This window comes from Rhinocladiella mackenziei (assembly GCF_000835555.1).
Source record: "Rhinocladiella mackenziei CBS 650.93 unplaced genomic scaffold supercont1.7, whole genome shotgun sequence".
NCBI lineage: Eukaryota > Fungi > Ascomycota > Eurotiomycetes > Chaetothyriales > Herpotrichiellaceae > Rhinocladiella > Rhinocladiella mackenziei.
The window spans coordinates 989537-1002536 of NW_013550598.1; the positions used below are offsets into that span (position 1 = coordinate 989537).

General features: G+C 50.4%; 5 protein-coding genes across 5 annotated transcripts; 4 read left to right on the plus strand and 1 right to left on the minus strand.

Annotated features, from left to right (window-relative positions):
- Positions 1-1849: 1849 nt before the first annotated feature.
- Z518_09180 (uncharacterized protein) lies at positions 1850-3394 on the plus strand (the record flags this gene model as incomplete). Its single annotated transcript, XM_013413136.1, has 1 exon — positions 1850-3394. One exon carries the CDS (start codon positions 1850-1852, stop codon positions 3392-3394), a length of 1545 nt encoding a protein of 514 aa, XP_013268590.1.
- Positions 3395-5626: 2232 nt separating this feature from the next.
- On the plus strand, positions 5627-7393 carry Z518_09181 (uncharacterized protein; the record flags this gene model as incomplete). The annotated part of the gene is made up of 3 exons (XM_013413137.1): positions 5627-5842; positions 5890-6710; positions 6775-7393. 3 exons carry the CDS (start codon positions 5627-5629, stop codon positions 7391-7393), a joined length of 1656 nt encoding a protein of 551 aa, XP_013268591.1.
- Positions 7394-8087: 694 nt separating this feature from the next.
- On the plus strand, positions 8088-9176 carry Z518_09182 (uncharacterized protein; the record flags this gene model as incomplete). Its single annotated transcript, XM_013413138.1, has 1 exon — positions 8088-9176. One exon carries the CDS (start codon positions 8088-8090, stop codon positions 9174-9176), a length of 1089 nt encoding a protein of 362 aa, XP_013268592.1.
- Positions 9177-9691: 515 nt separating this feature from the next.
- On the plus strand, positions 9692-10588 carry Z518_09183 (uncharacterized protein; the record flags this gene model as incomplete). Its single annotated transcript, XM_013413139.1, has 1 exon — positions 9692-10588. The coding sequence occupies one exon, from the start codon at positions 9692-9694 to the stop codon at positions 10586-10588; it is 897 nt and encodes a 298-aa protein (XP_013268593.1).
- A 293-nt stretch (positions 10589-10881) lies between these two features.
- On the minus strand, positions 10882-11503 carry Z518_09184 (uncharacterized protein; the record flags this gene model as incomplete). The annotated part of the gene is made up of 2 exons (XM_013413140.1): positions 10882-11121; positions 11312-11503. 2 exons carry the CDS (start codon positions 11501-11503, stop codon positions 10882-10884), a joined length of 432 nt encoding a protein of 143 aa, XP_013268594.1.
- Positions 11504-13000: the final 1497 nt, after the last annotated feature.

Genomic DNA, 13000 nt, shown 5'->3' on the forward strand with positions numbered 1-13000 from the left:
ACGCTACCGTCGAATTTATGTGAAAATGTTATCAGAATAAAGTGGTGGTATTCTATCTACCACCCCATTCGAGTCACGTTTTGCAGCCCCTTGATCTTACCTGCTTTTCGCCAGTTAAAGGTCGATATCGAGACCAAATTGCTAACTTGGCTAGATTCGACGATGCCTCCGCCGTCAAGAAGGCTAGGTTCCTCGAATGCTATCAGCACGCAAGTCAAGAAGGTTTGAATGATAGAAATATTAAATCTGGCTGGAAAGCCGCCGGCATACACCCTTGGAATCCACAGAAAGCTATTCGCTCTCGTCAAGTTCTACCCGATGCTCAGAATAGTATTCAGAGTGCTCCTCAAACGCCCCATTCTCGCAAGCGAGCACGCTCCGTCGACGATGTCTATCATACGCCTCAGAATAGGCGTGATTATAGCGACTCAATTCACATGATTTTACGACAGGAATCGATATCTCGTCCCGTTCGAAGCTTTCTATTCAAGACAGGCAAGGCATTGTGTCAGGGTGGGGGCGTACGAGGGAATGAGAGTGGAGGTCCGACAATGATATTACTATCCAATGCACTATAAAGTACAAGACGAGAGACAAAGAGCATGAAAGCAATGCAAACCTATCCCAGATACTTATAGCCAGCGGTACAGTCATGCCGCAAGGCTACCAGGTAGGCACACGAGGCTACTCGACAGCCACAGTGGGTCTGCCAAGACCGTTCGAGGAGATTCCAGGTTGTGCCATGACACATTGGATCGAATAGAGTGGGAATCAACGCAGAAGGATTTACGCCTAGTATCCCAGAGCTCTCAGCTAGAGCAACTAAGCGGCAGGACACAGAAAAAACAGGCAATTGACTGCAATGAGATATTCGCTAGCATTGAGACCATCAAGCAAGCCAAAGATGCATTGGCCACGTTATCGAGGACGACAGCGACCCCAAGAGCGTCTAGCGAGTCAACAACTGCCAGGACTAGGAGCGTGAATAGGCCAATAGATGCATACTTGCATGTATTTAGCATAGATGAGGCGAGTAGTTGAGCAATCGAGTGTTGATATCGGCGAGTTGCTAGTAAATTGAGTGTTCCATTACGGAGGTGTTTCATTACGTGGTGCCCAGACTTACTGCTGCTATCCACCGTGTCGACAGTCGTGGTGACGTATCCCATGGTCGCCAACACATCGCCGTTCCAGCGTCTCCCGTTATTTCTCAACAGCACGCGTATCCTAAGTCACAGTTACCCCTTTTTCACATCCTCTTGATCCGACGACGTTTTGATCTTCTGCGATGATACTTTCCGGTGGCGGTGCGATAAGAGGAAGCGGACCCATTTTTTGACGGGATAAGCTTAATATTGACACAAATTAGTAAGTTCTGAGGAGATTGGCTGAAGACATCGATATACCTGTTCTTGACGAGGAAACGAGACTCCCCAGTCTTCATTCTCTACTTTCCATCTCTTCACCGTCGAATGAACATATTCCTCAACTTTCGTAGGGATGTTGAAACGTTTCATACGCCTAATGTGATTTCACGGAGGACTTAGTTGGCATTCGAAGAGGTCCGAGGGACCGTCTGACTATATAGTATCTGAGGGTTACTAGCGTGTTTCGAAGACCCCTGGTCATTACAAATCTTGGCAGACCGTCAAAAGGGTCACGTGGGCCACCCATAGTCACAGTTGCCCCGCCAAATTGTTTGTTTTCCCGACCAAATCTGACACTCTCGATAACCCTTTCAAAACAAGGTATGTCTTCGACTTAACCCGTCAGGGATGCAATCAAGCATACATTGCAAACACAGTACCCAATTTGCTGTTGATGACCCTTCTCTCGAACAGATGAACTCATGACCTCGCGACGCGTTCAACAACAACCAACACAAAACACAAGTAGGAAAAAATCGCGTCGACAGTTTTCGAACCGATTAGTATCACCTGGAGTGAAGCTTGCTGCTCACGGAAACCAATCTATTGAAGTTCCTCGACCTCCGCCACGATATACCTCCTCTCGTCGCCTCAGCATTTACACGAACCATCCTCCAGGACCCTCCTCACCCGTCGCAGGTCAACCGTCCAAACAGCTTACACTCCCTCCACCCGACATTGAAATTCCCATCCCAGACACAAGCCCACGACGAATTCATGTTCTTTGGCAGCTCGTCATACCACCTAAGAAGGGCCAACTTCCCAGTAACATACCTACGAGGGCCTTACCTCAGAGAAGCAGGGCAGAGCGCAGGAAAGCTAGCCAAACAACTGAAGTCGAAACAGCAACCGATTCCCAAAGTATTCAGGATGACGCTCTAACGGCTATTACTAAGGATACAACTGTCTCGAAGATCACCGCGGTAGAGAAATGGCGGCTAAATGTACTCGTTCCTCGAGGCATTCAAATTGTCAAGAAGCCAGTTCGCCAGCTCGCGCTCGACCATTTTCAATATTTCGGAACCGATGAAACGCAATGCCGAGAATGGACACTCAAACGTGTTGAATCTGAGAAAGATGAGGATACGGTCTTCTTACGTGGAGGGCCCCATTTTAACATGAACATCGCCCGACAATACACAGAAATGGTTGCTATTCAGCTGTGTGAAGAAGAATTCGCCACGGTTGCCAAAGCAGAGTTGTTGAAATCACCGCATTTCCTTCCGATCGAAGAAAAAGACAAGACATGGAAAGCGCAAAGGTTGATTCAGCTCTATACGCAGACTGATGCCGATTCATTTTGGGCCACACCACCATTGCTTAGTGGAGAGGAATATAGAGGCAAAGATTTCAATCTGAGGCCAGACTGCGCTTACTGGCTCTCCATTCAGTCCTTCTCGGAGTCCCACAGAGAGCTAGTCGACATGGCCACCTTCACCGTCCGGAATAGGTACACCGCCCCCTACTTGACCATCGAATTCAAGAAAAGCGAAAACACCATTGAACAGGCGACCAATCAGGCGATTGCCGCGTCATCGTTGGCGCTCTTCAATCGTTTTCGACTGAAAGAGGATCGTTTGAGCACTTCCAAGAAGCCGTGGAACCGGAAGCATTTTGATCAAATACGACATTATATGATGACCTTCACTGGACCCATGGCTATGATTTGGGTTGTAAAGCTCAAATCCTCGGCTGCATCTGACGAAAGCTACTCTCAAGTGACCTGGGATGGTTGCGAGGCGGTTCAGATTTGGAAGTGCAACTGCACTAAGGCTGGAGCTGTTGGTGATCTGGTTGACTACATTAATGCGATTCATCGATGGGGTCTAATACATGGCGCATACTGCAGACGAGATGTCAAGGCCGTTCTGTTGGCAGAGGGAGGAGGAGTTGCGAGACGTGTCTCCGATCTGTATGTCTCTGGTGATCCGATTGAGGACGATGAGAATGAGGTTTCGAAGGAGTGAGCTGCTTGTGGAGAATAGTTTCAGAACGGCGACCGTGCTGTCTATTGACTCGTACAGGGGGACAAGTATGGACTAGAAGCGCAGACTCGGCCTTCGCCGAGCTTTTAGCCAAAGTGGATATCATGTGGCCGCTGGCGAGCCATATTTAACAAAAATAGGTGCAATCCGCCGCTGAATGCCTGTTAAAGCCTAGGCCGTCTAACAGCTACGAACGGTAATGCTACCGACTGAAGTTATACGATCCCAAGCACTCCTGTGGAGTCACTTCAGCATCGAGACACGAATGAATCTTCTACCGCGCCTTTTCAGTTCAAGACCTGTAGGGCTTGGACTGGGAAATCTGCTTCCGCCTGCAACCTTCGGGCGTGCTTGGCACTGAGGAAAAAGGTCGCCAAAAGCGGCGGTACCACCCTCCAAATTTGGCGGCAGATTTCCTTTTTTGCCGTTGTAAGGAGCGTTTTTATTCCTTCCGGGCCTGCATGTTGCTGATTCCGGTTCTGATGGGGGTTTTCTCCTGAAGTCGTCCCTTCGGGTTCTGGAGACAGCCCTGCTGCCTCCTTTGCAGCTGAGTCCGCGGCTTCGTTGCCTGGTATTCCTCTGCGGGCTGGAATCCATCGAAATTCCGCCTTCGTTCCTTGGGTTACCATGTCCTCTAGGAGTTTAAACAGTTCCCCCAGAATATATTGTCCCTATGTGTTTCCGGGTTTGCGTAGAGTTTGCAGAGCACTTTGATTATCGGTAAAGATGGTAGCCCTCTGGCGGTCTCGGTTGGGGTCGGTTTTCAGGATTTGAAGAGCGAGGAGGATACCCTTTAGTTCCGCTGCATACACCGTACTCTCAGTGTCCCTTCCCATATAGCAGATGCGTTTATGGAGTAGTGGACTATTTGGTGAGTCCGGTGTAAACAAGATTACTGCTGCTGCCCCTGTGTGTTCGTTTGTTCCACTGCCGTCTGTATATACGCAAATCGTGTCCTCCCTTGCAGGTGGCCTCTTCCGGTTGTGTTATCTATAATGACTTGTGGCGGCTTCCACCAGGGCGTGATAATGTGCGGGTGTCGGCGCTCCAGATTAGCCATCTCGATTTTGTAGTGCCTCTGTATCATCTTGGTGTGGTGGGAGAGTGGGCTCCCTCCACCTCTTTCTTGGTCGGATTTGAGGGAGTTGTATATCGAAGACGAGATAGATTAGTGACCCCAACGAGAAAGGGAAACCCCCGGCCCTCGAGGGCGGGCAAAGGAAGAAGGAGAAGGAGTCTCTTACAGAACATAGCGATGAAGGGTCGCATTTTGATTCGTCTTGGTCGTGGAGTTGTGTTTTCCTTATTTGCGAACCTTGTCCTTCTCTGTATGTGCACCACTCTTATAGCCTCTAGCCGCAGCTCGAGCTGCGAGCTCGTCGACCGTAGGTGGTCTTCATGTGCGGCGGTCCATCTGGATGAGGGTAGGTAGATAGCAGAAAGGTACGAATGGAACCTAAGGCCGTTCGAGAGACGAAGACGGGAGGAAAAAAGGCAGATTTTCTCGAGGGTCTTCGTGGCTGTCGAGCCGGGAGAAGGTCCATTGCTTTTATGCACGGAGAGGACTTTGAGAGTGGGAGAGGGTCGAAGGGGAGAGAATCTGTGACCCGTTTCGAGGAGATCTAAAATTGGGAGCCTGCGCCAGAAAGCGGATTCTGAAAGAGGGGGGAAGGGCCATTCAACCCACAGAAGTCGTGTCATCGCCTCGCCCGTCGGCGCGGGATCCTGGTCTGGCGTAAAAGTAACGGTCGCCATCGAGAAAGCCGGGTCGAGTGTGGGTGGGAAGGGAAAGGGGTGAGGAGAGGGAGAGCGGGAAGTTAAAAGCGGCGCGGGTTGAGTGAGTGTCCAGGTGAGCTTGGCGTCGATTTACCCTCCTCTTTTGTCGCCAAGAGCACTCCTTTTCGCCCGACAGAAAGGATTGGCACAAATCTCAATACGACGTAGCTGGTGATGATGCATAAATATTGATTTTTGGGCTACATCGTACCTCTCTATTCTTATCCATTTTCTAATGGAACATCCCCTCCAGGTTGCATGGAAATTGAAACACTCGGTGAGATCGATGACGTCCATATTTCTCTGCGAATGCCGAGGCTTCTACGACGTCTCAAAGCTGCATGTGCAGGTTCAATTTCGCGGACTCCCGGAATCAAGACATCGTCGTTGCTATCCTACCACTGTCCGTCAAACAGTGTAGAATCTAATTCAGCAATCATGACGTTGTCAGTCCCGACGCCGCTTATCCTGTTTTCATCTGCGTTTGTCGAGTCATGGTTGTTGATGTCCTTCTGTTCACCGAATTGGCCAAAACATTCGTGGACTCTGCTTCTCTTTGCCCTCACGGCCGCCAATTTCACGCTGTGGCTGGTGTACAAAGCCGGAATATACCCCTACTGGATAAGTCCACTTCGGCATCTTCCAAGGCCCAAGGTGACTTCCAGACCACTGAGCTCAAATAATTATTCTGATCACAACAGGGCACAATCCCGTTCATTGGCCCGGGATTGACGGTTTTGCAAAAACCTATGGGCAAGTATCATCTCAAACTAATGAAAGAAGTACCAAATGAAGGCACCATTTACTTCAGGGGTATTTTCAACTTGGAATTTCTGATGTTGACCAACGCGAAAACCCTTGCCGATGTGCTGGTCGGTCATCCCTACGACTTTCAGAAGCCGGAGAAAGGGCGGACATATCTTAATCGAATTCTCGGCATGGGATTAGTTGTCGCCGAAGGCGACGTACACAGACACCAGCGCAGACACGTTTTGCCCGCCTTCGGCTTCCGCTACATCAAGCGACTTTACCCGACTTTCTGGAGCAAAGCCGTTGCGCTAACTCGCAGTATCGTGAATGAGATGAATTCAGATTGCCTGCTCGCCAATGTCGATAAGCCGGGGACGGCCACAGTGGATCTCAATCAATGGGCCATGAAAGTGACCCTGGATGCGATCGGGATTGCTGGACTCGGTCGAGACTTTGACAGTCTCCGAAACTCTCATGATGAGCTCGCAAGGAGCTATGACGAAATTTTAAATCCCACTTTGGAGGCCAAGGTTCTCTTCACCCTGAATATGATTGGAGGTCCTTGGGCTTCGAAATTGCTTTTGAGTGCTGACCGGCGCCTGACGAACGCGACCACTCGATTGAGACACTTGTGCCGAAATTTCCTGCACGAGAAGAGAGAGTCGATGAAGCAAGATGAAGCATCCATCGATCTACTTTCGCATCTCATAAGATCCAATGATTTTTCGGATGATGAACTGGTGGATCAATTATTGACCTTTCTAGCTGCTGGGTAAGTGCGTCGCCCAAAGAACGTCTAACTCCTGGGAAAGAAGGACAGCACTGAACGTGGGCAGTCACGAGACCACCTCTGCAACGTTTAGTTGGATAGCCTATCTACTGGCCACCAATCCTTCGATTCAATCTCGCCTCCGGAATGAGATCCGCTCTCATATTCCCACCGACTTCGTTCATAAACCTCACTTCGATCTGGCCACCACTCTCGAAGCTCTTCCTCTTCTGAATGGGGTGTGCAATGAGACTCTTCGCCTGTATCCAACCGTACCTCTGACTGCGCGGACTGCCACGAGAGATACCACCATTGTGGATCAACCCATTGCCAAAGGTCAGACGGTCCTCATTGTCCCTTGGGCGATCAACCGGAGCCCGGATCACTGGGGTCCGACGGCGGAGGAGTTCAGGCCTGATCGCTGGATTGACGCCGATACGGGGAAAACCAACAATACGGGGGGAGCGACAACTAATTACTCCATCATGACTTTCTTGCATGGACCGCGTAGTTGTATTGGACAAGGGTTTGCGAAGGCCGAGCTGAGGACTTTGACTGCCGTTTTGGTAAGTGCTTTCGAGATGGAAATGGCGAGACCAAATGAAAGACCTGTTCCAGCAGGTGTCATCACCACGAAACCGGCCGGGGGGATGCATCTGAGACTGAAGTCCGTCGGACACTGGTGAAGGTTGGTGAGACGTGCGACGAAAGATTTCCACTTTTGGCAATTGGCAGTAGCAATTTGATCACTCCCGCATGTTCTTCCTGCGATCTGCGCCTGACTCTTCGGTCATCTGCACGATTTTCCGAGTGGTGAGGTCGACATCCACCCGCGACCGCTGCTCTACGGTTGTGGTAGGAGGATGCTATGTGTCTCAGGGACCACGCCTTCTTTTTGCCCACTAGCCCGCAGGTAGGCCTTGAAAGAAGCACGACAGATGTAACATATGAGGGTCTCCCTTCAGAGGAGCCGTGGGGTAATTCCAAAATCAGCGCCGACCATAAGGGGTATACAGCCAGCCTTGACTTTGACTACCTGACCTCACCATGTCAATGCGGTGGATGACCGGCATATCACGAAATGCATGGGTGCTGGCTAGCAGATACGTCAGTCCATGGCTAGGTGAATCAGAGCAGAAATGGTTATATTGATCACAGCAGCCGGAAAATCACATCTCTGTCGCTTTAAATTTCAATGCCCGACCTTTGGTAAAGTAACGGCGTGACTGAGCTGTGTTTTCGTTATGTGTGGGGACTCGAGCACAATGCCCGTAGTCCAATCGGTCCACTATACTAGTATATGCTAAGCCTCGTCACCCTACTCTACTCTATAATCTACATTTGTCATCATCCACCTTCACTCAGATAACAATATCAAACATGCAAATCGTCAACTACGCCGCCTGGCTCCCTGCTGAAAAGTCTCCTTTGGAGGTCGCGACAGCCCCATTCCCGGATCTTAATCCCGATGAAATCATCGTCAAAAACCACGCCGTGGCCGTGAATCCCGTGGACTGGAAGATCCAAACTTCCGGCGGGTTTGGACTTTCATACCCGAGCATCCTAGGAGAGGACGTCGCGGGAGAGATTGTAGAGGTCGGACACAATGTCCAGGGTTTGAATGTGGGCGATCGAGTTATTGCCCATGCGCTAGGCCTGCGTAATGGGAATGCTTATGGTGGCTTTCAGTTATATCCGCGCGTAAAAGTTGAGACGGTCGCGAAAATCCCGGAGATGCTTGAGTTCAAGCAGGCCGTGGTGCTCCCTTTGAGCATCTCGACGGCTGCAGCGGGATTATATTTGAAGGAGAACCTGGGGTTGAGGTATCCCGAGCTCGAGAGCAGCAGGCCGATATCCACGTCGCCGTCGACGAAAAAGAACCCGGCTCTCCTCCTTTGGGGCGGATCGTCGTCCGTCGGATCTTCAGTAATTCAACTCGCCGTGGCCTCAGGCTACGATGTCATTGCCACAGCGTCGCCGGCAAATTATTCATACGTCAAGTCCCTCGGCGCGTCTCTCGTGCTGGACTACCACAATCCGGACATCGTCCCGATACTGATCTCGCTCTTGAAGGAAAACGGCACCCCTGTCGTCGGTGCATACGATGCCATAGGAACCGAGACGACTGTACGCCAGAGCGCGGCGGTCCTGTACGCGCTCGGCGGCGGGACTGTCGCGAGCGTTGTGGCCGCGCCTGAAGATCTACCGAAGAATGTCAAGGTGGCGAGGATTGGAAGCACCAACATTGTAAGTCAAGAAGGTGGCATCGTTGCTAGGAAGGTTTGGCGTGAGTACGTGTCCGCTGCGTTGGAGAAGGGGCTGTTGTTGCCGGCGCCGCCCGAGTTGGTGGTGGGCAATGGATTATATTTCGTGCAGGGTGGTCTGGATAGGCAAAAGAGCGGAGTCAGTGCCAGAAAGGTGGTGGTGACGCTTCGGACAGAGACAGATAAGAAAAATAAAGAGCGATAACGTTATTGTAGATAGCTGAGCAAGATAACAAGTTAACGGATATACATGAGATATGGATATGAGATGTCTCAAAGAGCGGACTCATGCCGTTGTCCACCGAGGTCTGGTTTCTGCTACAGTGCCCAGATAAACAGATTTCTCGAAAATCTCTTACCGCCATCGTGGTACTTGGATATGACGAACCGCTCTCATCATCGGATACTATTCTATATTCAGTCTTATGAGCGGATGCGTCATATTTGGCTTCTGATCTCAGCCTACATACTAGTTACATCACAGATCACCATACATGCATGTCGAGCCCGGCCAAGGGGAAATAAGAGGAGAAGGGGGTGGGTACGGGAGGCCGAACGACCCACATTTGCTACGTATAAATAGGAAGAATGTGAGTATCCCATCATTCCATTTTCGTTAATTCCTTGATTCAAGGCCTATTCATTGTTTTTCTCTTTTTCAATCCCATCATTTGGGTACTCCACCACCAGTTGACTGTTGAAGGTCTAGTACCCGTCGGTATGGTCTTCCCTCTGGATTCTTGGGCATGGCGATTCCTCGAAGACTACGTCTATTATCTCCCGCCACCTCCTCCCCGAAAGCGCCCGAAAGACAACCCTATGCAAGTGATCTGTGTCGGACCACCGCGCTCAGGAACAGAGTCTCTTCAACGGGCTCTCATCAAACTTGGATACGACTACACTTACCACGGCTGGGATATGATGTTTGAAGATCGCCACAACATGCCTGGATGGTGCCGACTTGCTCGGCGAAAGTTCCTAGCTACTGACGAAAATGGAGACTGTGAAATAACAGCCGAGGAATTTGATGCTCTGCTGGGCCACGCTGTCGCTGTCACCGATGCGCCGGCCTCAGTCTTCGCATCGGAAATGATCCGGGCGTATCCCGAGGCCAAAGTGATCCTGAATATCAGCAACGATCTTGATCGATGGCATCGAAGCGCCATCAAGAATATCGTCGGAATTAATCGTAGTTGGATGTTCTGGCTCATGTCGTGGTGGTCGCCGGGCTTGTTTTGGGCGTGGCACATGGCGGAGCGGTATTTTTGGCCTGGACTCTTTAGGTGTATGGGCTTCCCTGGGGCAAATTTGGAGATTGGCATTGTGAGAAACGGGAAATGGATTTACAGGGAGCATTGCAATATGATTAGAGGATTGGTGCCAAAAGAAAGGCTTTTGGAGTGGAATGTACTGGACGGGTGGGAGCCACTGTGTCGGTTTCTGGGGAAGGACATCCCCCAAAATGAGCCGTTTCCGCATGTCAATGATGCGGCTGGGTATCAGAGTCGGGAGAAGCAGGCAATAAGTCTCTGGTTTGGGCAAGGGTTCAAGAATATGGTGAAAGTGGCCGTTGTTCTTGCTGCTGTTACTCTGGCATATTGGAGATGGGGGATATAAATCCGCCTTGGCCGATCCTCTAATCACCGACAATTCTTTCACCACAATACTCGACTCGGAGTAGTTTTTGACGGTGGACTTAATCAATCAACTCATCTTGCCTGGTCCGTCACTTTTTATTCTAGGAGCTATGTAGTGGCTCTTGATTATTGTCTCTGCTCTCATTAGTCGGGGTCTATTCTTCTGACTTTCCTATTCCTCTGAAATTTTCCGAGGAGTGAAGAAATTTACTCACCGCTGTATAGGGGCGCTTTGTTTGTAGATATGTGAATCCATTCGGGTACGGATCAGTGCTAGTAGTCTCCGGGCAAAGCAGGTTGAAGAAAGACGGAAGGCTGTGGAGTTCCAATATCGAAATAACCGCCGGGAACTGCAGCAGTCTGAAACATATACTCGATGTACACGGGACTTGTTGTTGGCTTGGCGTCCAAGGACTTATGCCCTGTTGCTATAATGTATAGGCTCCACCATTGAAACACTGGTGGGAGGTTTCCACAGACGACGACGTTGCTGACGACGAGGTATTCGTATATCTATAAAGAAACCCTCAGCAGCTCAACAAGTAGATAGAGAACAGAGGACTCCTTCAATTCAAGTTGTGCAAGAAGTTTGACATGCCCCTTTGGGAATCAGCTTTGGGATTTGCAGAGAGCACCGGGGTAGAGTTTCGTTTCAGAATGACAATTCAGACCAGCACTTGCTGATGAACATCTCTTGACTCACAACGACGATCCAGCCAGTTGTGCCGTTGGCCACGTCAAAGCCGTTGTCGTCCGTCCGTCCGTCGGGTGCCATCAATTGCTTGGTGACCTGGACACCATTTCTGCCAGCAACGCCGTTGACGTTGATCTGATTGTCCATTGTCTTTGCCAAAAGACCAATGGTGACTGCAGGAACATTCGTGAATATGACCATTTCTTTCTCGTCGATTACCGCACCCTGGCCTAACCTGGGGTAATTGGTCGCAACAGTTGATCGTCGACTCCAGGTACGAGGACGGCAAGTTTGCGGGGCCAAAAAGCAACTCGAATGATTGGAACTGGGGAGATCCAAAGGTGTTGGTCGTCAATATCTCGTGGTACATATCCGACAGACACTCCTGGAAAGGAAATGCTGTCAGAGGTGGCCTTGGTATCGAAGATCTGCCCCTGGCTCGCAGACCTCCAGGACGAAAATGAGTTCATCATCCGAGCCCCTGCAACAAATGTGTGACATGGATGTTGAATTAGTGGAAGTGATGGGGACAGAAGAGTTGGTACCGGACGGATACGATGTTTTTGAAGGCGACCCAAGAATTGGAACGGTAAGTGTCGTGGTTGCTGGAGCCTCGCCGCGTCAATGGCAAGCCGCAGTCGTGGGATAGAAGCCAGGTGGAATGTGATCGGTTGAGAAGTGATCAGAATCAAGCGCACCCCTTTTTATGACAAAAGCTTTCCGTGACCATCTCCTCCGCGTGCGTCCAGCCTGTCGAACAGATTTGGGCGTATGTTGTTATGGAGGTAGTGGTAGTCATTTCCACGCTAGCATCGATATGATAGTTGTGATTCGTGTTGCTAAACCCATAGTTTGAAGCATCCACGGAAGTATGAAATCTTTTCAATCTCAGTGTAAATGATGAAGATCAACGGAAGTTACAGTCGCTTCTCGGCTGGAGGGCGCGAAGTCGCCGAAGTAGCCTTGGGGCATCGGATCCAGTCTATGGATCACCTCTTGGGGGTGATTAACCAGAGCGTTTCACTAGGCCCGTTAACAACTCCCATCGGATCCAGTCTACGGACCACCTCCGGAGAGGGCACCCTACTCGATAGAAGTCGATATCGAGATGGTTCATGGATCGGATCCAGTCTGTGGACCACCCAGACGAGTCGTGATATCGGTGTCACGGGACTACGTGCCAAGGATCACGTGTTCATGGTTCTTGAGCATTTTCTGCGTAGCATACTTTCCTGACTCTCTTCCTTGTACCTAGATCTTGATGTTAGCTGGAATACTTTGGTTGAATCCTCGACCTAGAACCCTTCACAGTACGGGATTAACAAAAAGAACCCCCTCCTAGAGTCCATCTCTGACAAACTCATAGATGGGGCGCCGCAGCCAGTAAGAGCAACCGAAGGAGAGTTTGAATCAGTGACCCTCCCCACGGTGTCACTTAACCCGACATCATCAGCCATCACCGGCTGGAGCATTACGTTTACCCATCTAGGGCACCTAGAAGTTCAATGGAGCTAGGCCGGACAACCCTCTCGCCTCACCGATGATCGAACACTCATGAGGTCCCTCAGTCGACCAAAACCATAGCTTGCACTGTCATGGAAGGACGCGGGCACTCTCTCTTGCCGTCGTCCTCCCCTTACGGCGCTGGCCTCGATATCCAGATGAAATACCGCCATCGGATCCAATCCGTGGACCATA